Source organism: Diceros bicornis, chromosome 12, assembly GCF_020826845.1.
Source record: "Diceros bicornis minor isolate mBicDic1 chromosome 12, mDicBic1.mat.cur, whole genome shotgun sequence".
Classification (NCBI taxonomy): domain Eukaryota; kingdom Metazoa; phylum Chordata; class Mammalia; order Perissodactyla; family Rhinocerotidae; genus Diceros; species Diceros bicornis.
In genome coordinates this window covers 3,706,202-3,732,007 of record NC_080751.1, presented here as the reverse complement: position 1 = coordinate 3,732,007, position 25,806 = coordinate 3,706,202, and the positions used below count along the sequence as shown (strand labels likewise).

At 45.4% G+C, this 25,806-nt stretch overlaps 1 protein-coding gene across 2 annotated transcripts in view; it reads right to left on the bottom strand.

Annotated features, from left to right (window-relative positions):
* The window catches only part of REEP1 (receptor accessory protein 1), a 101,842-nt gene extending 77,881 nt beyond the window's left edge, over positions 1-23,961 (bottom strand). The window contains exon 1 of one of the 2 annotated variants that reach the window (XM_058550773.1): positions 23,853-23,961. In XM_058550773.1, the coding sequence (XP_058406756.1) occupies positions 23,853-23,884 (32 nt within the window). In that variant the 5' untranslated portion in view covers positions 23,885-23,961. The remainder of the gene's footprint in view (positions 1-23,852) is intronic. The other variant, XM_058550772.1, reaches the window with a different exon arrangement.
* Positions 23,962-25,806: the final 1,845 nt, after the last annotated feature.

Sequence of the window (25,806 nt, the reverse complement as noted above, 5' to 3'; positions counted from 1 at the left end):
TTCTACTTTATGGAATCCAGCATAAGAAAAACATCTGAAAGATGAAGGCAAAGACTGTACCATTACCTACCATCACACACAAAAAAATCAGAAACAAATGTCTCACAAATAGAAGCATGGCTCTCACATTTCATATATTTATTTATTGCTCATTTATGCCAAAAAGGATTCAATATACACTTAATTGTGCCCAATTTTTGATTGTGTTGTGTATACAGTCATTACAAATAACGTTTACAAAATGTTTGAAACAGCACAAAGCTGTTGATATTATCATATTTAGGGAAAAAGTGGAATACAAAATTGTTAATATGTATAATTACAACTTTATATTTTTACAAATTAAGTTCACAAGTAGAAAACTACTAGAAAGATTCTCCACAATGTTACTGGCAGTTGTGGTGGGATGGTGGAAAGAGTAATAACTTTTCCTTTCTATTTTTACATATATTCCAATCAATGATGAGCTCGTTTTTAAAATATATCTTAAAATAAATATAGAAAACAAACAGGGCATGGGTGTCAGGCGTTCCCTATCATATAGCTCAGAGAAAAATCACCTGTTCTTGATATAAGTGTGTATCAGATGACAAGAACAAAAGGAAGACAAATGCAAAGAACACACAAAGGATTCGGAAGACCTTTGTTGTCAGCCAGTACACGCTGCTCAGAATCTCTTAAATACAAGATTCAAAGGCACAAATGCAAGTGGTGACAGCCCCAATACTTAATTTGACAGGATTACAGAAAAAAGAGGCAAACACATGTGATGTTGGAAAGGCACTTTCAAATATGACAGAACGCAGATTGTGTTTTAAAAGGTTGGCGGTAAAGGAGTAACAGCATTTATCCTTATGGTTTCAGAACCTCCCTGGGTCTGTGTAACAAGTTCACTGTGACAGCCTGGAATGGTAGAGAACTGGTCTGAAGACCTGAATTGCAGCCTGAACTCTGTCACTCACTAGTGGAGCCCTGGGCTAGTCAGCCTCTCTGCTCTTGTTTTCCTCATCTGTAAAGTGGGAGGGTCTTGGTAGCGGTTCTTTTGGTGTAAGTAACAGAAGCTGACTCAAGCTGGCGTAAGCAATAAAGGGAATTTGTGGGGAGGACACTGGGGTAGTGCAAGCACTCAGCAGCTGGGCCTTGTAAGTGTGTGGAACCAGGGACTGAAGAGTCCTGGGAAAGCAATGCAGCATTTCTGCCACCTTGGCGTTCTCTGAACATCTTTGTCATTCTTCCTTCTCTGCTGGCCCACCTTCCACATGCTCTTCGTGGCAGAACACAGCCTCCACTCCTCCTAGTTCTTACTCTTTACAGCTCCTGCCTCATGAATACCTGGCGTCTTAGCTCAGGCTACCATAAGAAAATACTACAGACTGGGTGGCTTAAACAACAGAAATTTATTCTCCCATAGTTCTGGAGGCTGAAAGTCCAAGATCAGGGTGCTGCCATGGCCAGGTTCTACTAAGGACTTACAGATGGCTGCCTTCTCTTTGTGTCCTCACATGACAGAGAAAGAGAGAGAGAAAGAGAGAAAGCTCTCTGGTGTCTCTTCTTATAAGGGCACTAATCCCATCATGGGGGCTCCACCCTCATGACCTCATCTGAACCTAATTACCTCCCAAAGGCCTCACCTCCAAATACCATCACATTGGGGGTTAGGGCTTCAACACATGAATTTGGGGGGAACACAATTCAGTCCATAGCTACCAGCTACCTCTGAATCTCACTTCTTTGTTGCCAGGAGAGAGCAAATATAATTGGTTCAGTCCGAGTCAGGTGTCCACCTCTGATACAATCAGCCATAGCCAAGTGGAGAGGGGGGTCATGCAGCACAAACATGGCTCCCAGGAGCCTCTTCTGATCTCCAGGCCTATCTTTACCCTGCCACCTGAATGAACAGCCATAGGGCAGCAGGTCAAGAAGTATTCATTTCCTTCTTGTCAAAACTAAATGCTCATTGAGGTAAAGGTCATGCCTGTCTTACTCAACACCACCTCCCCATGGCCCATCACAGAACCAGGCACACAGATGTTCAATGACTCTGTTGTTGCTTTTTGGATAAATGAGGCTGGACTTGCTGAGCGAAGGATAAAGAATTTGTGCTCCAAGGATACATACAGACATATCATCACCTTCTAGGAGCCAGAGTATGCTTTCCACCTTAACAGTCAAGAAGATTTCTCTTCAAGTCAACTTTTCTTCTTTTTATTCTTTCTCAGACAAAGAAAATTGTCATCTACCATTCCTTAGAAACCCCTCTATATGTATGTTGAGCAATAACAATGTACAAAGTGTATTGAGGAGGCTGTCTGCCTTCAAGGGACTGAGACCTGAGCCCAAGTGGTAAGCCATCAACATTGGTGAAGTTAAAAAAGTAAATTTATGAGTTAACAAATAAAAAAAAAACAAGTGAGATGTCTTGAGGACAACTCGATATTGCCCAATGATTGGTGCTAGCTAGCAGTATGTGCTTTGAGGTTGCAGGGCAAAGAATCCACTTTAGTCTAGAATGGTCCAGAAGAAAAAGTAGGCATTACAAACAGGTAGGATATAGCTTGCGGGGGGTGTGGGGGGGTGTTCAGGAGAGGGGTAGCAATGACTCAAGTCAAAGCATGGAAAGCTCATGACATATGTAGGGATGGTCGTGGAGAACAGTGAAAAATAAGGTCATTTAGAACTGCACTGTGGACAACCTGGAACATCAATGCCAAATTCTAGATTGGATTATTAAAATGACTGAGAGCACTAGAAAGGAAAGAGACAGGGACCTGGAACCTGCAGAGGTTCTCTAACGATGAACTGTCACTCCGGGGAGCCTTGTTTCCTCTTACAACAGGGAGGCCAGCAGGGGACTATGGGTTTTTCAAGGTAATGGGCACTGCATTAGCTTCCTAAGGCTGCTGTAATAAAGTATCACAAACTTGATGGCTTAAAACAACAGAAATTTATTGTCCCATAGTTCTGGAGGCTAGAGGTCTGAAATCAAGGCTTCAACAGGACCACACTCCCTCCAAAGGCTCTAAGGGAGAATCCTTCCTTGCCTTTTCCCAGTTAGTGGTTGCCAGCAATCCTTGGTGTTTCTTGGCCTCTAGAGGCAGCACTCCAAAATGCCTCAATTGTCACATGGTATTCTCCCTGCATGTCTCAGTCTGTGTCCAAATTTCCTTCTTCTTATAAGGACATCAGTCACTGGATTAGAGCCAACCCTAACCCAGTTTGAACTCATCCTAACTTGATTATATTTGCAAAGACTCTATTCCCAAATAAAGTCACATTCTGAGGTCCCAGGAGGACATAAATTCGGGGGGGGACACTATTCACCCCAGTGCAGACACTGAGTAACTCTTACCCTCATGGGCTACAAGTTAAAGGCCATATAAGAAAGTGTTCCACTATCATGCACTGGAAGTGGCTCAAAGCACAGCTGTTACAGATGTCACCAAAAGAGTCCTTGCACCAGGACAAGCTGGGACGAGATGACTTCCAAAATTCCCTCCGATTCTACATGTGTGGTTCAAGCTTCTTTCAATGATTTCTGTTCTACTGATTCACCAATTTACTCCTCTCTTTCCATTCCCACTGCCAAGACTCTGGTTCGACGCTTGTTGCTTCAAACTTGACATCGATACACTGCTTTCACATCGCTCTTCCTTATAAAAACCTTCACTGGCTCACCCCTGCCTAAAAGCAAAGTTCTGTATTTTGACTTCAAATCTACCTTTCCCACTTGAACTCCCAAGATGTCACTACACTAATTCTCAACCCAAGCCAGTTTGGTCCTTCCAACACAACTGGTACATTCTCACCCCTACACCTAACCTCATACCACCTAGAATGTGCCTCCCTCCCCACAGAAGAGAATCCAAACTGCATTTGGAAGACCATTTACTCCCCTTTCATGCAGCCTCTTGGGACGAGCCAGTCCAGCCCACAGTACTTCGGAATTTCCATGAGTCTTACTGTTTGCAGAAGCACCGGACCCTGACTCTCACTGCCTTCCACTACTAACAATCCTTCCACGGAGACCGGGGATGCAGCAACACTCAGGCAAAGACAAAGCAAAGGCTGTGAAACCAGACAAATCTGATGGCTCTCACATTTAAGAGCTGGGCAAATTCCCTAACTTTTCTAAACTTCAGTGGCTCATCTGTAAAACGGAAATACACTACCTACCTCACAGGACTATTATTGGGATTCAGTGAAACAATGTTTGCAAACTGCCAGTGCAACATTTGATACAGAGTATAGATCTGTGTCAATAAAAGTACTTATTTGTAATACGTTAAAATGGACCTAAGTTTCGCCTTTAGGTTGGGGGAATGAGGCACAGATTTGTGTCCCTCCCACACCTAGCAGCACACTGTCAAAGACTACTCAGAGCGACAGATAGGTGCAGGTAGGACCCCAGGGAGCATTTAGCTAACCCCGGCCCACACACACTTCATTTTATGAATGGGGAGATTGGGACCCAGGCAGGACAAGTGACTCACCCAAGGTCACAGAACTGTTAAGTGGCAGAGCCATGATTGAAACGGGCCATATCTATTTACCTACATCACATGTTGAAACCAGTTTGAGCCTTGGTTACCTCATTGGCAAAACAGGGACACTAAAGCCCGCCTCCCCAGGTTGCTCTGGAAATACTGCATCAGGCTGGTGATGGAAACCGCCAGGCGTAAGATGAGAAATGGTAACCACGAGCAGCCTGCAGCAGCCCCCCCCGGGGGCTGAGCAGACCGGGGAGCACGTGCCCCATGGGCAGCCACTCCTCAGCTCTGCTGATGCTGCCCAGCTGCAATCATCCTGGGGGGCCAGATCGCTGATTCTTCAAGAGAAGACAGAAACTGGATTTCAGTGTCATATCTCTTAATTTTAAGTGTTGGTAACTGGTTTAAATCTTAAAAACCACAAGGCAAACAAGCACCTGCAGGCTGGTCTAAGCCTAGGAGTGACCATGTTTGTGACCTGGATCCAAGAATAGAAGTGAAAGCAGTTTGCAAACTGCCGTAGCATACTGGTGTAAAGGAAGGACTGACCCACAGTGACTGGTACGGTCCATCTACCCAGGAACTGTCTCCAAATTCTTATCCCGAGATCAGAGCTCCCATCCTGAGTGACATCACCCAGCCCCACAGCTCCTTGCCTGGTGCCAGGCATGCTGCAACCACAGCCGACCTCATCTTGCCGCCAGCCTGCTAGCCCAGTGGCGGCAGCTCGGCTGCCTGGCTGCCTAGGTATCCATGTCAGCAGCGGAATTTGCCCATGCCCTGCAGGGAAACCACCTCCCCACCCAGCACCTCATTAAGCTGGATGAGCTGCCTCCAGGGAAGTGCTGAGCCTCAGTCATGGCCCAGAAGATACTTCAGGGCAGGGCTGGCCTGGGATAACCTCAGAATTTGGATGTCAACCTCTTCTGAGATGAGGCAGGCCCAGGTGGGGTGAGCAGGTGGGCGGGGCCGAGCCCACCAGGACAGCAACCCCAGCAACTGGGCTAAACTGTTACAAAGGAAGATGGACAAGAGCTTCTTAAATTGATTCTCTTGGGTTTAAGTGGGCAGAACCACACTAACAACTCACCAGCCACTCCTGCACTCCTCACCTGCTCTTGTCTCCCTCAGTGTGTGTTGGGGTGGTGGGGAGGCAGTTCCTGAGGGTCCTGCCTTTTTCCTCCTTGATCTCTTGTCCTCAACAGCTCCTCACCGTGAACCTGATAGCATCTCGACACTTAAAGACTTTTCTGATGAGACCGATGGTGATATTAATGAATATGATTTTTGGATATGGTATAATAAAATGTGTCAAACATTTAGAAGATCTGCATCTAACTTGGTGAAGCAATGCATGATGTTACAAATTATGTATGGATAAAAGACCTATTCAAAGTGTGAGAGAGATCAACCTTTATTCATAAGGTTTCAGATTCCTCATTGCAATTAACCTTGACATGAAAGAGACTTGCAAAACTCTACAATGCTCTCTTCTCACCATTTTTTTTTTGTTCTGGAAAATATAGTTATTTTTAGTAAAAATATGTTATTTATTTTAACATATAATGGATTTTTATTGTTACCTTAATTAACACATACATATTTCAAAATGCCTCCATTTCAATATTTAATATGGCAAATATAGAAAGATGTAAGCCACAGAGACAAAAGCTTTTTGGGATCCTCAATTTTTTAAGAGTGTAAGGGCCAGCCCCATGGCTTAGTGGTTAAGCGCACGCGCTCCGCTACTGGCGGCCCAGGTGCGGATCCCTGGCGCGCACCGACACACCACTTCTCCGGCCATGCTGAGGCTGCGTCCCACATACAGCAACTAGAAGGATGTGCAACTATGACATACAACTATCTACCGGGGCTTTGGGGGAAAAAAAAAAGGAGGAGGATTGGCAATAGATGTTAGCTCAGAGCTGGTCTTCCTCAGCAAAAAGAGGAGGATTAGCATGGATGTTAGCTCAGGGCTGATCTTCCTCACAAAAAACAAACAAAAAAAAAGAGTGTAAAGGGGTCCTGAAACCAACAAGTTTGAGAACCACTGCTGTAGGAGAATAATCTTGTCCTTGAGTGACATGCTAAAGTACTAGGGGTGAAGGGGCATGAAGTCTGCAACCCACTTTCAGATGGTTAAGCAAGAGGGGAAAGTGTGTATTTGTATAGAGAGAGATGGAGTGGGCGTGCCAAGGTAAGAATAATATAGGTGTTCATTACATTGTAATGAACTTCAGATTATAAGGCTTGCCAGGGTGTCAGCTACAGGAGCCCAAGTCTAGGGCAGTGCTTTTGAAACTTCAGTCTGCATCAGAAATGCTAGAGAGCTTATTAATACACAGATTCCTGGGACCCCCTCAGGTATTCTCATTCAGTAGGTCTGGGGAGCCTGAAAACGTACAGTTCTAATAAATCACCAGGTGAGGTGATGCTGTGGGTCTTCAGACTACATTTTAAGTAACACTGCCCTAGGGCATCCCTCTACAGAGCTTGGATCCTGTTATGGATTGAATTGTGTCCCTCAAGAAGATATACTGAAGGGCAAACCCTTGGTACCTGTGAATGTGACCTTACTAGAATACGGTCTTTGCAGATGTAATCAAGTTAAGATGAGGTCATTAGGCTGGGCCCTAATACGATATGACTAGCGTCCTTATAAGAAGGAGAAAAGAGACACAGACACCAGGAGAAAGCCGTGTGACAACAGAGGCAGAGATTGGAGTGATGCATCTACAAGCCAAGGAAGGCCAAGGATCGCTGACAACCACCAGAAGCTAAGAGAAAGGCATGGACAGATTCTCCCGTAGGGCCTTACAGAGAGAGTATGACCCTGCAAAGGCACTCAATTCGGACAGCTATAGCCAAAGGTGTCATACAGGGGGTTTTTTATCTCCCTATCTGTTTAATCTATACACAGAACATATCATACGAAAAACTATGCTAGACTCAGACAAAGAAGGACTGAAAATCAGTGGAAGAAATATCAACAACCTAAGATATGCAGATGACACCATCTTACTGGCCGAAAGCAGCAATGACTTGAAACGACTTCTATGAAAGTGAAAGAAGAAAGTGGCAAAGCAGGACTGCATTCGAACACCAAGAAGACAAAAATTATGATACAGAAGAACTATACAGCTTTAACGCAGACAATGAAAACACTGAAATTGTTAAAGATTTTGTTTACCTTGGTTCATTCATCAATTTAAATGGAGACTGCAGCCAAGAAATCAAGAGAAGACTGAGACTCAGAAGGGCAGCAATGAAAGAATTAGGAAAGATCATCAAGTGTAAGGAAGTGTCATTAGAGACGAAGGCCAAAATTACCCACACCCTTGTGTTCCGGATTACTAGGTACGGGTGTGAACACTGGAGAGTGAAGGAGGCTGACAGGAAACAAATCTGATTCATTTGAAATATGGGGTTGGAGGAGAGCTCTCCAGATGCCCTGGACTGCCAGAAAGGCAAACAAGTGGATCCTGGAGCAAATTAAGCCTGAGCTATCGCTGGAGGCAAAAATGATAAAACTGAGGCTGTCCTACTTTGAGCACATCATGAGAAGACAAGAGTCTTGGGAAAAGACAATAACACCAAGAAAAGTAGAAGGCAGCAGGAAAAAAAGAACACCAAATATGAGATGGATTGACTCCATAAAGGCAGCCATATGCATGAGTTTACAGAAGCTGAGTAGGGCTGTTGAGGACAGGACACTGTGGACATCACTCATTCATAAAGTCACCAGGAGTCAGAGCCAACTTGATGGCACATAACACACAGCTTCCAGAACCGTAAGAGAATACATTTCTGTTGTTTTAAGCCACCCAGTTTGTGGTACTTGGTTACAGCAGCCCTAGGAAACTAATACAGACCCCAAAGAAATACACCATCAGTAAAAGGGTGAACTAGAGATAAGCCTACTACCATGCCCAAAGGTACAGAAAAGGAATATGCCCATTCTTTAGCCATGGCAGCGGGTAGAGAGAAAACAATTATTTCCCCTGGGAAACTGTAACCACTAGCCTGCCCTCACACAAGTAAGCAGCCCAAATTTACAGTACCCGAGTGGTCAAATAAAAAAATCTCAAGAATTTACTTTCTAGTGGTCTAATGTTGGTAGTGTCCCAGACCACCTAGCAGAAGCATATGTAAATCTCCAGAGGGATCTGCCTTCAACCAGGTCTCAAAGAATTCCTACAGGTAAAGTCTCAAAGAATACAAGCTCACAGCAAAATAAATAAATAAGTAGGGGCCAGCCCTGGTGGCATAGTGGTTAAGTTTGGTGTGCTCCACTTCAGCAGCCTGGGTTTGCTTCCCGGGGCCAGACCTACACCACTCGTCGGCAGCCATGCTCTCATGGCAACCCACATGCAAAATAGAGCAAGAAGGGCACAGATGTTAGCTCAAGGCCAATCTTCCTCAGCAAATAAATAAATAAATAAATAAATACTTTTAAAATTGGAAAACATACAATGTACCTTGATTGAGAGCCAAGAGAAGCAAGAGATAGTTGATTCAGACCTTCAAAAAGAGTTTAGATGCTAGAATTATCAGACTCAGAATATAAAATAAATGTTTAATATGTTTAAAGGAATAAAAGTGAATTTAAAATACGAGGGAGGAACAGAGACCTTAAAATATGACCAAACAATTTGAAACAGAACTAAATAGAACTTCTAAAATAATGTAAAAGTCAATGAATACATTCAGCAGCTGATTAGATATGGCTGAGGAGACAGACATGAAGAATATTATTCATAATGCAGCAGAGACAGGAAAAAGAATCCGAAATAAGAAATGAAGAGATATGGAAGACAGAGTAAGAACATCTAAGATATGTCTAATGAGAGTGCTGGCACGAGAGGGAAGAAGGAATGGGGTGCAGAAGCAATGTTGTTAACTGTCAATAAATTTGAAAAATTACTAAAATGAAGTTCTAACCTAATATTGACTCAAGAAAATACAGAAAATCTATAACAATTAAAGAAATCGAATAAGTAGTTTAAAATCTTCCCACAGAAAAAGCACCTGGCCTTGATGATTTTACTGGCAAGTTCACCTATTTTATATGCAAGAAGGAAACCCAATCTTACACAGACTATTCCAGAGTATATTAGCCCCAACTTAGTTCATGAGTCTAGCATAATCTTGATAGCAAAACCAAACAAGGACAATACAGCCAATATCCATCATAAACACAGCTCAAAAAAAAACAAAAAAACCTAAATATTAACAAATTGACTCTAGGATTGTTCTAACAACAACCAAAAAGAAAAACAACTTTATGACCAAATTGGGTTTATCCAGGAAGGCAAAGTTGGTTAACGGTAAAACTAATTAATACAATTTGCCACTTAAAAGATTAAAGGCAAAAAAAATATATTATCATCTCAATAGAAGCATTAGATAAAATACAATACCATTCATTATAAAAACTCTTAGCAAAGTCAGAAGAGAAGAAAATGTAGAATGATAAAGGATATTTCTGAAAACCCTACAACCAGCACAATACTTTATGGGAAAATGTCGAAGCATTCTTTTTTAAATTAGAAACAAGCCAGGAATGTCTGCCTTCACCACTTTTAGTCATCTTGCACTAGAGATCTTAACCAGGACAATAAAACCAGGAAGCAAAAAAAAAGGAATAATTACTGGAAAGACACAACACTGCTATTCTCAGACGACATGATTATTTATTTGGAAAGCCCAAAAGAATCTACAGTTTAGTAAGGATGTATTCTTCTAACAAACAGTTGGAAGATGAAAATTTTAATAAGATACTAGATACACTGGCATCAACAAATATCAAGTACCTGGGAATAAATCTAACAAGTGATGCACAAGACATTCACAGCAAAAATTATAAACTTTTATTGAAAATCATTAAAGAAGACCTAAATAAATATAGATAGGTACCATGTTTATGGTTTGGAACGCTCAATATCTTAAGAACATCAATTTTCTATTGTCTCATACATTCAATGTTATTCTAAACAAACTCCTAACAGATTTTTGAGTGAGTGAGTGTGTGTGTGTGTGTATGTGTGTGTGTGTGTGTGTGTGTTGTACACAACACATAATTCTAAGATAATTCTAAATATGTATATGGAAGAGAAGAGTGCTAAGGCACTTTGGAAGGTGGGGGGACCTGCCATGTCAGATATCAAGAATGTTCATAAAGCTATAGTAATTAAGACAGTGGTACTGGTGCAGGGCCAAACTGCTCAATGAAACAAAATAAAGAGCCCAGAAACAGACTCAAACATCTATAGAAACTTAATTTATGATGCGGTTGGGCATTGCAGATCTAAAGAGAAAAGACAACCTTTATAATAAATAGTGCACAATTGGTCTTTTCTTTCCCTCTCTCTCTCTCTTTCATGAGGACTAGTCCTGAGCTAACATCCGATGCCAATCCTCCTCTGTTTTGCTGAGGAAGATTGGCCATGGGCTAACATCCACGCTCATCTTCCTCTACTTTATAATGGGACGCCCCCACAGCATGGCTTAACAAGCAGTGCGTCGGTGTGCGCCTAGGATCAGCATCTGCGAACCCCGGGCCACGGAAGCGGAGCGCACACACTTAACCACTGCACCACCGGGCCGGCCCCTGGTTTTTCTTATGGTAAAAAAAATTCTGGAGTCCTACTTCATATCATATACAAAAAAAAAATCTCAAGATGGATTAAGAAATCAAATGTGAATGGCAAAACTATAAAACTGCTAGGAGCAATATAGGAGAATATCTTCATGATTTCAGGTTGGTAAGGTTTTCCTAGGACACAAAAAGTATACACTATAAATGAAAAAATTGATAAACCCATTGCATTAATATTAAGAACTTCTGTTCATCAAAATACATCATAAAAAATGAAAAAATAAACCACTGACTGGGAGAAGACATTTGTAAGACATAAGTGACAGAGGATTAGCATCCAGAATATTTTAAAAACTCCTGCAAATCAGTAAGATAAGGACAAGAGAAAAACTGGCAAGATTCGAACAAGCTCTTCACAGAAGGGAGAACATGAATGGGCAATAAACATATGAAAAGATGCTCAATCTTATTAGTATTCAGAGAAATGCAAATTAAAACCATAATGAGATTCCATTTTATACCCACCAGACTGGCAAAAATTCTAAAGTGTGACAATATCAAGTGATGGTAAAGATATGGCTCAACTGAAATTGTGTATTTTGCTGAAGGGAAAACCACTTTGGGAAACAATTTGTGAAGAACAAAATGTGGAAGGGACTTGCCAGGCCAGATATCAAGAATTTTCGGGCCGGCCCCGTGGCTTAGCGGTTAAGTGCATGCGCTCCGCTGCTGGCGGCCTGGGTTTGGATCCCCGGGCGCGCACTGACGCACCGCCTCTCCGGCCATGCTGAGGCCGCATCCCACATGCAGCAACTAGAAGGCTGTGCAACCATGACATACAACTATCTACTGGGGCTTTGGGGGGAAAAATAAATAAATAAAAATTAAAAAAAAAAAAAGAATTTTCATAAAGTTATAGTAATTAAGACAATGTGGTCCTGGTGCAGGGTCAGACAAACTGATTAATGGAACAGAATAAAGAGCCCAGAAACAGACCCATACATCTATGGAAACAATTTATGTTACTTGGTCAAGTGAAAGATGCATATACCCTATGCCTCAGCCATTCCATCCCTAAAGAAATTTGTGCACAGGTTCACCACACCTATAAGAATGTTCATTGCAGAATTCTTCTCAAGAGCAAAAGAGAAAAACAAAAATCTAGAAAGAACCCAAATGTCCCTAAACAGTGGTATATTGATACAATGAAGGTGTATCAATTCTATTCTTCAAAGTGGGTGGTGAGTAAAGGAGTATTTATTGTTTTGTTATCCATTATATCCTAACCATTTCTCAATAATTTTTACAAATCAAAGGGAGTCCAAAAATGGAGACAAAATAAGATGTCAGAACACCAAAGTGTCCTCCTTTCTGTAGGCTGTTCTTAAATGAACTCCCCTCAGCTTGGTGGCAGCCAGGCCAGCAGTTATGGGTTTGGTGACTGAATAATGGCCCCCAAAGATATCCAAGTCCTAACCCCTGGAACCTATGCATGTTACACTATATGGCAAAAGAGACTGCAGATGTGATTACGGATTTTGAGAAGGAGAGATTATCCTGGATTATTCAAGTGGACACTAAATATAACCACAAGTGTCCTAAGAGGGAGGTAGAGAAAGATATACAGACAGAAGAGAAGGCAATGTGACTACAGAAGTGGAGACTGCAGTAACGCAGCCACAAGCCAAGGAATGCCAAGAGCACAAGACGCTGGAAGAAGCAAGGGATGGACTCACCTCTGGAGCACCCAGAAGGAAACAGTCATGCCAACACCATGATTTTAGTCCTGAAAGACTCATTTCAGACTTAATGCCTCCAGACTGTAAAAGACTAAATTTTTGTTGTTGTAAGCCACAGTTTGTGGTCATCTGTTACAGCAGCAATCTGTTATAGTAGACTAATACAGTGGGTAAGGATGCTCAACCTCACTCATCTCCTTGTCCCAGATTGTTTTCACTCAGCACACCCTCTCCTCTGCCTTCTCTCTCAACATTGAATGTCACATTGTCTCCCAGGCAGAGAGATACAACAGTGGTTTAATCCCTTCATATATCAGATGCACCACTTCCCCTGCTCAAAGGGCTCCTCCCTACAATTTCCAAGCAAAGCCAGAAAAGTCTTTCACATATACCCACAAAATATCCACCCAATGGAAAGAGTACTGGCAGGCAGGAGGGACATCTGAATTCAAATCCAAGTTTCCCACTGACTGGCTATGTGACCTCATAAACTTCTCAAAGATGGAACTCATTCATCTTTATATCCCTGGTTTCTGGTATAGTGCTTGGCACAAAGCAAAGAGTCAATAAATGGGCAGTGAATCAATCAACCAATGAATCAATCAATCAATCTTGAACAAGGATGGAAGGACTACCCACTGGAAAAGAAAATCTTTCCAATAACTCTTACCTCTCTTCCTCCACAACTATAAGGGAAAAGATTAAAATCATAGAGTTTTAGAGTTGGAAGGTCTTAGGGTTGGAAGCCTGGAGCTCATTGCCTCACATTAGCACCAATTACTAGATATCTTTTCCTTCTATCAAGCCAAAAATTTGTCTTCTAGTCACCCACTGGTCCTAGTCTAACTCTCTAACCACATAAAACAAACCTCCTTTCTTCCACATCAAAACACTTTCAGAAACTGGACACCTGGCCTCAAGTCTTGGCCGAGCCAATCAGGCTACCGACCTTGATGAATGACCCCTCCAGTCCCATCATCCTTATCTGTCAAACAATAGCCTGAGATCACTAAGATCCCTTCTAGCTCCAAGATGCAGTGTAGAAAACATCACCCCCTTGGTGTTCAATCCCTCATCATTCTAAACTATCCGTTGGGTTTTAAATTTCAATACTTTATTTTCTACTTTTCCTGTGGGCCCAGTCCTCTCCTCGTTCCACCCCAGTATCTGCTGCTTTTTTATATTTTCAACTCTTTACTTATTTTTTCACTTTAGAAAGACTTATTCTAAGGTCTCTAAGTAATATTTATTTTATATAAATAATAACTAATATTTATTTACCTATTTACTTACTTATTTGTTTGTTTATTTCTGGAGGGCTAATCCTGCTGCTTGTAGTGGCTGTTAACTCCTGCTTAGGGAGGTTGTTGCCTCACGTGTTTTGTAATTTTGGAGTGTGAATTCAAATAATTCTGTATAAGGAGTATTGAGAGCTCTTAGAGACTGGATTAATTTCTGCCAGATGCCCCAAGAGTAACACTGGCCCAGGACCAATTTTTATGTTAAGCTCTCAGCTGGGGGTACTGAGACCATGCAGGGTGTGTTAATCTAAACTCCAAATCCATATGAGGACAGGTCCATGGATGGTTTCAAATTCCCAAGGGAGATTTTCCCCCTACACGAACCCAGAGCACGACAGATAAGCTCCACTGTCATCTCCCTGTCCTGGTGGGTCCATCCTTCCACTCAGGACTAGACTGAAGAATAGCCCTTCAAGTCTCAGCTTTACACAAATGTCCAGCTCTGACTTATTACTTTCACAGACTCAAGGTCCCTCTTTTCTCTATGGAGATATTAAAATCAAGCTGGGCCAACCCTCAAGTTGGTATATTAAAGATGGCTACAAATTATTTGCCACCCTTCCTATTGAGAGATGGAGTCTAATCCCCCCTCTTCAAATCTAAGATGGCCTTAGTGACTTACTTGGCCAACAGAATGCACCAGAAGTGTCATTCTGGGACTTCTGAGACCAGGTCACAAAGAGTCTTGCAGTTTCTACTAATGCTTCTTGGACACTCACTCTTGGAGCCCCGAGCCATCGCATAAGAAACTTGACTATCCTGAGGCCGGCATGCTGGAGAAGGCATGTGGAAAGACCACAGGGAGGCCTCGGAACACATGAAAAGAAAGATGCCCAGGCTGCCACTGCCATTCGCATCCCCCAGTTCAGACACAGATATCACGAAGCAGAGGTAAGTATTGCGTCCGGTGTTCTGCCTAATTCCTGGCCCGCAGAGCCAGGGGAGATGATAACAAAACAGCTGTGGTTTTAAGCTAAATTTCACGGTGGTCTGTTATATACCTGCTACAGTACTAGCTTACACCCTTGCAAAATGTTTCCCTCTCTGTCTTGTCTCCTGGGAAATTCCCTCTCTTACTTAAAAGCTCAGCTATGCTTTGAAGGAGATCGATGTTATATTTTATCCAAAATTTTTTATTCAGTTTTATTACTGGAGGGGTTTCAAACTATTTAGTTTTCCATATTGCCAGAAACAGAAATCAAATCCTTCATTTTACATATGAGAAAACTGACCGCTTAGAGAGGTTAAGTTACCTGCCACAGTCACAAATCAAGGTTCTACAAACCTAGGTTTTAAAAAGGATCTTCTAACCCCAAAGGGAACACTAAGTAATCATGCATATATTTTTTAAACACCTACTATGAGCTTAGAACTGCCCTAGGCACTGGTAAAACAGCTGTGAACACGATAAAAGTCTCAAAAGTCATGGAGATCAAATCCTAGTGGAGAGAGACCATAAAAAAGTAAACAAATGAATTAAAAGCCTAGTTTCAGGGAGCGATAAGGGGATAGACCGGTGTGGGGGGTGTATTTTGGTAAAAGGGGTCAGAAGAGGAGACATGTGAGCAGAGACCTAAATGGAGAGAGGGAGAAGGTCATGGACGACCTAGGGGAGGGTGTCCAGGCAGAGGTAACAGCAAGTGCAAAGGACCTTGGATGGGACAAGCTTGCCACCTTCCAGGAACAGTGAGGAGGCTGGAGCTGAGTGGGCACAGGGAGAGCAGTACAAGGTGAGGTCGGGGCAGTGGGCAGGGGCCAGGCCTTGCTGAGTCTTGTGGAGAATGGTAAGGAGTCAATTTTATTCCTAGGGTGATAGGAGGTCTTTAGACAGTTTTTAAACAGCAGGGGAAAGATATGACCTATCTTACATCTTAAACAGATCATTGGAGGGACTGGACTAGAAGCAGGGAAAACAATTAGGAGGGTTTTGAAATGATCTGGGAGAGCAATCATTTTGAGTTGGAACAGGGTGGTGGCAGTGGAGGTGGGAGTCAGTTGGATGGGAGAGTATTTTGAAGGTAGAGCCGAGAGGACTCGCTGATAAGACTGGATTCCACAGCTCATGGCGCCTGGCCTGAAGCATTTACAGATCCCGCTGGATCCTGCAACTTCCTCAGGAGGGACACATGGGAACCAGTGGTTCTCAGCCTCACGTGGTCATGAGAAGAAGTCCTTGCGTGTCCCTGTAAATCCACCGTGAGTGCCCGGCATCAGCTGTGTTTCACCACGCCTCTTTCTCCAGGTGGGTCGTATCCCACTCACCTCTGAGTAGCATGAGCCACTCAGCTCCATATACTGTCTGACAAGCATTGCCTTGGCAGTCTAAACCCCAGTTGTGGCAAAACTACATTTTACACAGATCACAATTAAGCAGCCCATCTGCGAAAGGTTTGTAGCTGGGCGCTGGGTTGGTAGACTCCAATTATGCCATTCAGAACTCATAAAAAGTCAGAGTTGGGACCTGTCAGACAGGAAAGGATGAACCACAGTCTAGCACAAATGGATGATTTGGGATTAAATCCTGGTTTACAGCCAAAAACAGGCACCTTAGGCAAGTCCATTTCTTTTCATTTCACAGGGGAGATGATGGTACCCTGTCTCCTGACTCAGTGCTTCTCAAGCTTTGTGGGGGTCTTGTTAAAATGCAGATTCACCAGGTCATGGGTGGGGCCCGGGATTCTGCATTCCTAACTAGCTCCTGGTGATACCAAGGCTGCTGATGCACAGACCACTCTTTAAGTAGTGAGATCCTGACGCATTCATGATCCAACTCATTGGGTATCTACTACACATAAAGAGCCATGAGGGAGACTAAGAAACAGACGTGGTCCTTAAGGGGAGGGAAATGTACAAACCACCACATCACAAGGTACAAAGTAACAGTGCCACTCTGGGGACCCAGAGGACAGAAATATTTCTTCAGTTAGGAGACCCAAGGGAGGTTTCATGGAGGAAAGTAGATCGGGACAAACATGGAGAGTGTAATGAAAATCACAGGGCACCTTCAAGGGCTTTAGCCACGGAACAGCGTCGGTTCTCTACAATTGCTAATTTCTCCTCAAAATTAAGACCTCCTTTTAAACTCACAAACAGAATAAAGAAAAGGGATCAAAAGGGGAGTGAGAGATTTTTCTAATATAAGGAGGTACAGGAGTGTGTTAAGATTCTCCCAGTTGCAAGAGGGAAAAAAAATTCCATCTTACACCAACTTTAGCAAAAAAGGACATTTAGAGGTTTGCAAAGCAGGTTAGGATTCATCCACTCAACATATATGGTGGTCATTGGGGCTGGCCACAGATGTTCAGTAGGATTATACTTCTCCACCTACAGGCTTGGCCATGTGATTTTCTTCGGACAATGAAATGTGAGTGACACGTCACTTCTGGTTAGAGGTACTTAAGAGACAGTGCCTGATTCTCCATCTTTCTTTCCCTGCCACAGCGAATCCTGGTGCCTTATGTGCAACGACAGCCCCTAAGACAAAGGGGACTGAGTCAGCCTGGACCTCTGGTGATTACAATGAGCAGAGCGCCTCTGCCAACTCACGGTGAATAGGCAGCATAAAGCAAGAAATAAACCTCTGTTGTCTTCAGCCACTGGGATTTGGGAGTTGTTACTGCAGCACAGCGCAGTCCATCCTCACCACTTCAATAAATATTTAATTAACACAGGAACTATTCAAAGCTTTCATTCTAGGATACAGACCAGCTCAAGGAGAAGCAGTGGGAACTGGTGCCCGAGTAACTAGAATCAAGACTCTTGTGCCAGCTTGCTTCTCTCTCTGCCCATGTCTCATCTCTGTTTATCTCTGCTTTGCCATATTCGCCCTTTTGCCAATAGACCTTCTCCATGTGCCAGGGGGTTTAGCCACCAGTACACTCACCTTCATATCTTTCCAGCTCTGGGCCCCATAGGCAAGGCTCTCCTCTCCCAGCTTCAAATCAAGAAACCCTGGGGAAAGATCTGGTGGCTCAGTTTGGGTCACACACTCATCTCTGGACCAATTTTTGTGCCCAGGGAAAGGTGTAGCTAGGCTTGGGTCACATGGCCACTCCTTTGGCTAAGGATGGGGTATGGCACCAGAAGGGAATGGGAAACTCATTTTGAAGCCCAAGGTAACATCCACAGACCCCTATAAGGAAGTAGATAAGGTGTGAAAGCATAAGTCACAAGAGAAGGAAAAGGCAGAATTTAACTGAGCTGTGACTGGTGAAAGGCAAAGAAAAAAGGGAAAATGTGGTATATGTGTGATGGTCCTGAGAGGAAAGAGGCAGACTAGAGAGCCACTAGGCTGGACAGCTCCCTATGCTGGCAACAAGAAGACACTTTTGGCCAACATTTTTCAGGTGACTGACAAGGCCTGGAGCAGGGCAGGATATCAGGAGCGGACGTCAACTCAGGTAAAGGATGCTGCTCTCTGTTTACTAATTTAGGGAAGCACGTAAAACTCTGACAGTGGGACAGGCCTTTCTGATCAGGAATGGGCTAAGTCTGGTAGAGTAAATACTGAACCAACGTGTGTGCCCCCATTACCATCCTCGCTGCACGAATCACTGAGGGGACTTTCTCCACTGAGCCCAACTCAGCTTCAAACTCTCCTCAAGACAGTGTCCCAAGGCAGCCTCCTATCAATCATAAGAGATGCAACTCATTTGCCATCCCTGGTCTAGGTACGCACGCCATGCTTGAAGCCCATACCAGACTGTCTGTCAAGATTCCTTCAGATACCCCTCCTGTATGCCAAATATTTGGTCCTTTATCTATATTTCCTTTTTCTCTATAATCCCAAGAAAGCCCCCGGGTGTGACTAAAAAAATGCAAAGGGAAAACAATGTGCTTCTGTGTGAAGACAGATAAGATTTGAAAGTTACCAGAACAAACAATATGTATATAACTATTCATCTTCCAATCCATCAAGGCCTTCCCAAGGCAGAGAAGTGAGAAGAAAATATCCTCATAGCCCATATGCAACCCTCCTTAGCTCTTGTCGGTTCTCAGAAAAATTCCCACAGACACCAAAAATCCTGGTAACTGATTGGGCATGTGTGTGGCTCACCCTTGGCAGTGAAATTCCAAAGGTGCCATATGCAGTGACTACTGCACAGCCAAGTCTTCTCCTTCCCCCAGCTCTTGAAGCCCCCTTGGAAAACATACACACACAACACACCTACACAATACAAAATGGCAGCCTCCCTAGGTGTCCACTGAGGGCCTGACTTCCCTTTCTCTCGTTCTTCCCAGCGCTCTTCCTCCCCTCAAATAATACACTCTCCAAAGAAGATGGCTCACTTCAGAAGGAAGGGGAGGACTGAGTCAGTAATAACCAGGTGAGACCCTCACTTGTCAGCTCACCTTCAAATAAGACACAGTGGGGAGAAGTGCACAAAAGCTCCTTCCCAGCAGGCAGGCAGGATTAATCAACAAAAACAGGGCAGCAGAACAGCAGTGAAATCTAAGCTGGTATTTTTCACTTCCTTGAGGAGACTTCTCTTGTTTATAAATAAACATGGTCTCTTGAGTCAGCTGGGGGAGGTGGGGGCAAGGAAGGGGCCTAGGGCAGCACTGGCTCTCGGAACTGTTAAGACCTCCAGTGTGAGCCTGGCCAACACCCCTGTCTCAGAGACCAGGAGTGGGGCTCCAGGGGGAGTTGCTCTGAGGGCTCTGATGGTGGGTGAGACCAGCACCGGGACTAGAACCCAAGTTTGCTGACTTCCAGCCCAACATCTTTCCTCTCACAACTCAACTGCAATATTTACCCAGCTCCTACCCTGTACCACGCCACAGTGCCAGCAAATAAATCCTCAACCAACCTGAACCCTCCATTAACGGGATCATTTTTCTGCATTCCACTTTTTAAAAGCAGGCTCCAAAGAAAAGCAAGCTATGTTTAAGAATTTATGGTCTTTTCTTTTTTTTCCATTTGTTTTGCAACTGTTGGGGAACATCTTGAGGACAACTCACATTCCTTAAAGTCTCCTCTACTTGAACATCCCTGACACAGGGCACACAGACTTCAGGCTCCAAATCACAGTCCTAGGACGTAGTCGGACCTTCAGCCATCAAACTAAGACTCTGTTTTCAACATCAGACTGTACTTTCTAAAAACTAACATTTTTAGAAGATGTGCAATGTGGAAAAAAAGGGTTTTTTTTTCCTTGCATAGCTATCAGTTATTTAGAAAATTTGTTGAATTAGGACTCTCTTTTTCCCCATGCAGTGAATTGGAGTTTTGGTACTAACCCCAAGAGTGGTGAGAAGCTCTGGATCCATTTAGCCAACATTCTGGGCCTCGGCCAAAATTCTGTCCAGAGAAAATGAGGCAATACCTGCTCCTTGGAATAAATGCCTCAAGAGACTACATTCCCCTCAAGAAGCCACAGAGCAACCTGTGTGTGCCCCCTCCAGGGCACATGAACATACTCCCCCCATTCTGAAATTCATTCGTGCCTAGGCCTTGAGTTGTTCGTAAAGACATAGTATTTTAAAGGAGGCAAGCAGGCCAGTCCTAAATGACCTCCCATGTTCCATGTAAATATCAACCAGGCCCTAACAAGGCCAACCTTGCTACTGCACGAAGTATCTCCTCCTTAATTCTTCCTAGGCTGAGCCAAGGGAGTTAGAAGGAAGACAGCTGGCAAGACAGCAGCATCTCAAGTTGGCCCTCACTCCACCAGCTTTGCCCTGTGGGTCCAAGCCTGTCCTGATGCCCACTAACCTCCATCCCCAGGGGATAACACTGGCTGGCTCCCCCGCTTATCCCAGTGCCTCTGATCTCCTTCAACACAACCCACCTTTACTGAGCGCACTCAGGTGCCAGGTACTGCAAAAAGAGCCTTGAGAGGGCACGAGAGGTTGGAGAGGGAAATAAGCCACAACCACTGCCCTAAAAACGCTCAGAGCTGATGGCGACACAGACATCTATAATCACTGGCTGGTTGTCTCTAGACGCCATTGGCTTGTCTTGAGGCCTCTGGCTGGAAGGAAGACACTCTCTCTCCATCCTCAGAACACAGTGATAGGTCTTCCTTAAATCTCCTTTAATGTGACGCTTACAAAACCATGAAAAGATTGCTTATAGGAAATGGGACTTGTGGACAAAATTGTAGGACACCATATCAGAGGTCTTGGGAGCTTGAAAGAGATTCATTTAGGACAACTGTCAAGGACAGGCAGAGGTGGAAAGGGCATTGGACCAAAAATCCAGAGCCTGTTTTCTTCACCAGCTCATCTCGTGTCCTTGGGCAAGGCACACACCCTTTGCAGTTTTACAGATGAGGGGACTGCTGGATCAGTGGTTTTCATTAGCAGTAAAACCCATATATTTTCCAAATATATAGAACCCCAATATATAAAACAAACAAAAGGGGAGTTGCTCATGTTGAATCAGGGCTGGGGAGCCCAGAGCCCAACCAGTTAGGCTGGGCGGCCCTCAGGGAAGGCAGTTCGAAAACTGCAGGAGTAGATAAAGTCTGAGGGCCCCTTCTAGAGCTCTTACACCCTCTCTTAAGTACCTCGGAGGACAAAAGGAGGAAATCATCATTGATTTGATGCACTCCATGCTGCTTGGCAATTTACGGCAAGAGGCAGAACTGGGACTTGAACCAAGCGCTTTCTAACTCCAAATGTGGTATTCTTACTCTTTGCTAAGAGGTTTGTGGGAATTTGGGCTGAACTGATAATTTCCCTGAATGGTAAATACATGTGCATAAATGCATTGGGAAAAACATCTTGAAGAATATGCCTCTCAAAACTATCATTTGCTATCTCTGTGTGTTAATAATGTGGATGATTTTCAGTCTATTTATCCATATTTTCTAATTTTCCTATAATGAACAAGGTATTATTTACATGAAACAGGTAGTGCTTATTAGAGTGGTTTTAATAATTCACAACTGACACTTCTATGTTGGGTTTCTATAGAGAATTAGGGATTGGAGGGATAGGCGGTATCTTTGACCTTTTGGAGTTGACAGTGGGAATAACAACTCCATATTCCACAAACTCTCCCTTGGGGCAGAGGGTCCCCAGCTGACCTGAGGGGTAGTTCTTATGGTCATTTAAGTTCTCTGAAGCCCCACTTCTGGGGAGTATGGTTGTTTTAGAAAGTAACAGCAAGTCCCTGAGGCCCCTCCCAAATATATGCCTCTCCTCTCCAACCCCCTCAGCTGCCTTGTATATAAGGGAGAGGGTGCTAATAAAATTACTGATGGTCACATGGACCCCAGACCAGAAGCCCTCACTACCCAGTGCTCCTGCCCCAGCCCAGGAGGATCTATACAGAGTGAGCCCTCCAGCCAGGTCAATTAAACTCTCCGGCCCCACCCTGAGGCCCCCCAGAAGCCACTTGCGAATGTGAAAATCAGAGCAATACTTCAGGGGAGAAAATACCACCCTGAAGGCTTCAGTCAGGCCTGGGGTGGGGCAAGGCGTGCCAGCTGCTTCCCTGCATTATCATACCAGCTCTGCCCGCAGAAGTCTTCTAAAATATTTAACATGCCACCCTGAGGTACAGCACAAACCCCCAGCAGTCTGCATGGAATGAACTTGGGGGCTGAGAGGCACATACACTGGCTTTGGGAGGAAAGCCCAGAATGGTGGGCAGGATACAATGCCGAGAACGACTTCAGAAGGCTGCCTCTGACTGCTTCTTTGGAAATCAGTAAAGGATAGGAGATGGGAGATGTTTCAAAACGTGGGGCGTGATGGTGCACAATCAACCAGAGTCCAGAACTCCTCTTTCTCAGACAAAGAAAAAACCTGAGGTGCACCATTGGTCTGGTCCCCAGACCAATTTCAGCCCCGGCTCCCCTGAGCAGGTGGCAAACCTGTCCTGACTCTGGCAAGAAAGGTTAGTGAAGAAGAGGAACTGGGACAGCCACGCCTATCTCCAAAGGCAAATAAATCCACGAGGGAAGGAGCTCTTCAAGGTCTTAGCTCTGGGGCTTAACGGAGAAAAACGCCCCCCACGCCCACCCGCAATGACTTCACACAGGCCTCACCCGAGATGACTCTGCGCTCTCCAGCAAGGCCTGGGAGGGGTCATCACCACCATCCGGGTGGCTGTCTGTCACTTGGAAATTTCTCGTGAATTCCTGGAGATGCCTGCCCCTATCTCTCCCTCAAACGCCCGCCAAAGGAATCAGACATGTGGACGCGAGGCGTCTACCCCAAGATTCATATATGTCCTCCTAGGTCCTTCACTTGCCTTTGCCGCTGTCAATTTGAAAAACCCAAAAAGGAGTATTTATTCAACTCCATGAGGAGCCCCGCCTCCATCTGGCCACCCTTCTCCGCGCTGACCCCTCCAGGCAGCGCCCCAGGCTCGCTGGGCTCGGTCTGTCATTTTCACCCGACAAAAGCGTGGCGGCGCGGGCGACCCCAGCCAGCGTTTCTCCCAAGGGAGAGAGACGCGCGTCCTCGCGGCGCGCCCATTCGGGGCCTCCGCAAATCCCACCCCCGGGGGAACAAAGCGGCCCGGGCGCGGCGAGACGCAGCGCCCCCGGAGCCCCGATGCGCCCGGGACCGGCCCCGCAGGGCAGCGGCCGCCGCGTCCTGTGCCGCCCGCTCGCCGGCGTCCGCGGCAGCTACCGTACCTGCTAAATTTAGCGGCCGCGGGGTATTAATAGCCGGAGAGAACGGGGCCGGGTGCTGCAGGGGCGGCGCGCAGCCGGGGGCCGGGGGCGGAGAAGCAGGGGGAGGAAGGCAAGCAGGGAAGAAGGCCACTTACACCACCAGCCGGGAGATGATCCATGACACCATGGCGGGCGGGCGGGCGCGGCCCGGGCGCGCTGCTGAGCTGCGGGCGGCTGCGGCGCTCCAGGCACGTCCGTCCGCGCACGGCCGCCGCCGCCAGACTGAGCGCGCCCGCTGCCCTGCCCGGCGCTCGAGCGTCGGCGCAGCCGCGGCACGTTCCGGCGGCGGCGGCGGCCCCAGCCCCCCGGGGCTCGGCGGGCCCGCGGCGATTGGGCGGCGAGTCGGTCGGGCACCAGCGGGACCCGCCCCGCCCGGGTGGCCCCGGCCCAAGGCTCAATTGGGGTGGTTCCTCCGCGCGCCCTGATGCCCGGGCGGCACAGATGGAACCCAGAGGAGGCCCAATTGGCAGAGCAGAAACCCGGGTGCCGCCCCACCCTCAGTGTTATGGTGGGGAAACTGAGGCCTGGACCTGGACCTTGGGAACCTGTCTGGACCTGTTCTGATTGGGATACAGTCATCCCTGACTCGGATAATGCGCTACCCTCAGAAGGGACTTACCTGTGTCCAGACCTGACCCCTCCAATCTGTCCCCCACACGGCATTATCTGCATAAGAAACAAACCTGGGCGCTTGTCTCCCCTAGTTCAGATTCTAAAGAGTCCCTACGTGATCTGGTCCCTGCCTCCCAACTCACTGCCACCACCATTCCCCAAATATCCCTCTAGCTCTTTCACCTCAGGCATTTTGGACTTACAGATGTGCTGTTCCCTCTCCCCTGTTCATACACTCCATGCCTCACCTCCTTCTTCAAGACTCAGATAAAGGTTATTTCCTAAGGAAGGCCTTTCCTAGGGGGCCACTCCAGCATTTCTGTGTAGAAGTGGCTCAGGGATACAATCTTGCCAGGAGGAAGCTAGAAGCTGCTGCTGCCTACCACCAGTGCCCTGCTGAGCCATGTTGGAGCCTTAGGCAAAGGCTAAGGCTTTTCATATGCATGTATGGATACATATGGATGTATCCGATACACATTTTTGTGTATTTTTTAAATATTGCATTAAATATTGTTTATCTTGATTACTGCATTTTATAGCACTCCCTTAAATTTTCCCACTGAGGCCAGTGCCTCACTCTTCTCACCCTAGTCCTGGTCCTTATCATGTAAGTCCTGGCATGTTATTTTGTTGCTTGGAAAACCTTTGTCCCCTGCTCCTTGGCTCTGCTATTGCTGCCTTCCTCGCCCCCCTCCGTGGTGCTCTCTCAGAGCACTACACCCCTTTGCTGGTGCTCATGTCATATATAATTAAGTGTCAGATGTGAGAGGCACAGGAGACAGCTAGCTTGAAGCCGTATTTAAAGAAACCCTGCCCAAGAGGGCTTCCTAGCAGAGACAAGAATTCAGACCTCGGCAGAAAGGGGCTTACATGTACCAGTAGAATGAGACTGTGTGTGTGTGTGTGTGTGTGTGTGAGAGAGAGAGAGAGAGAGAGAGAGAGAGCGAAAGAGAGAGAGAGAGAGAAGCAGAAGAAACACCTTGCCCACAATAAGGGGACTGCAGATGAGACATCCTCTATGATAAGGGGTCTCCAAAGAACCTATAAAATACCTGTAATATAGTTTTTTTTTAAATTTTATTTATTTATTTTTCCCCCCAAAGCCCCAGTAGATAGTTGTATGTCATTGCTGCACATCCTTCTGGTTGCTGTATGTGGGACCCGGCCTCAGGATGGCCAGAGAAGTGGTGCGTCGGTGCGCGACCGGGATCCGAACCCCGGGCGGCCAGCAGCGGAGCACGCACACTTAACCACTAAGCCACCGGGCCGGCCCTATAATATAGTTTTGTTTTGTTTTGTTTTAATGCTGTCTTGACCCAGTTTTGAGGTCCTGGCTAGAGGTTGGTCAGTTCCCCTTCTTAGGCAGCAGTTAAGTCCACACCTCCAACCACTCCTTTATCAGGCTCTCACACATCAGACAACTATACACCTGCCTTA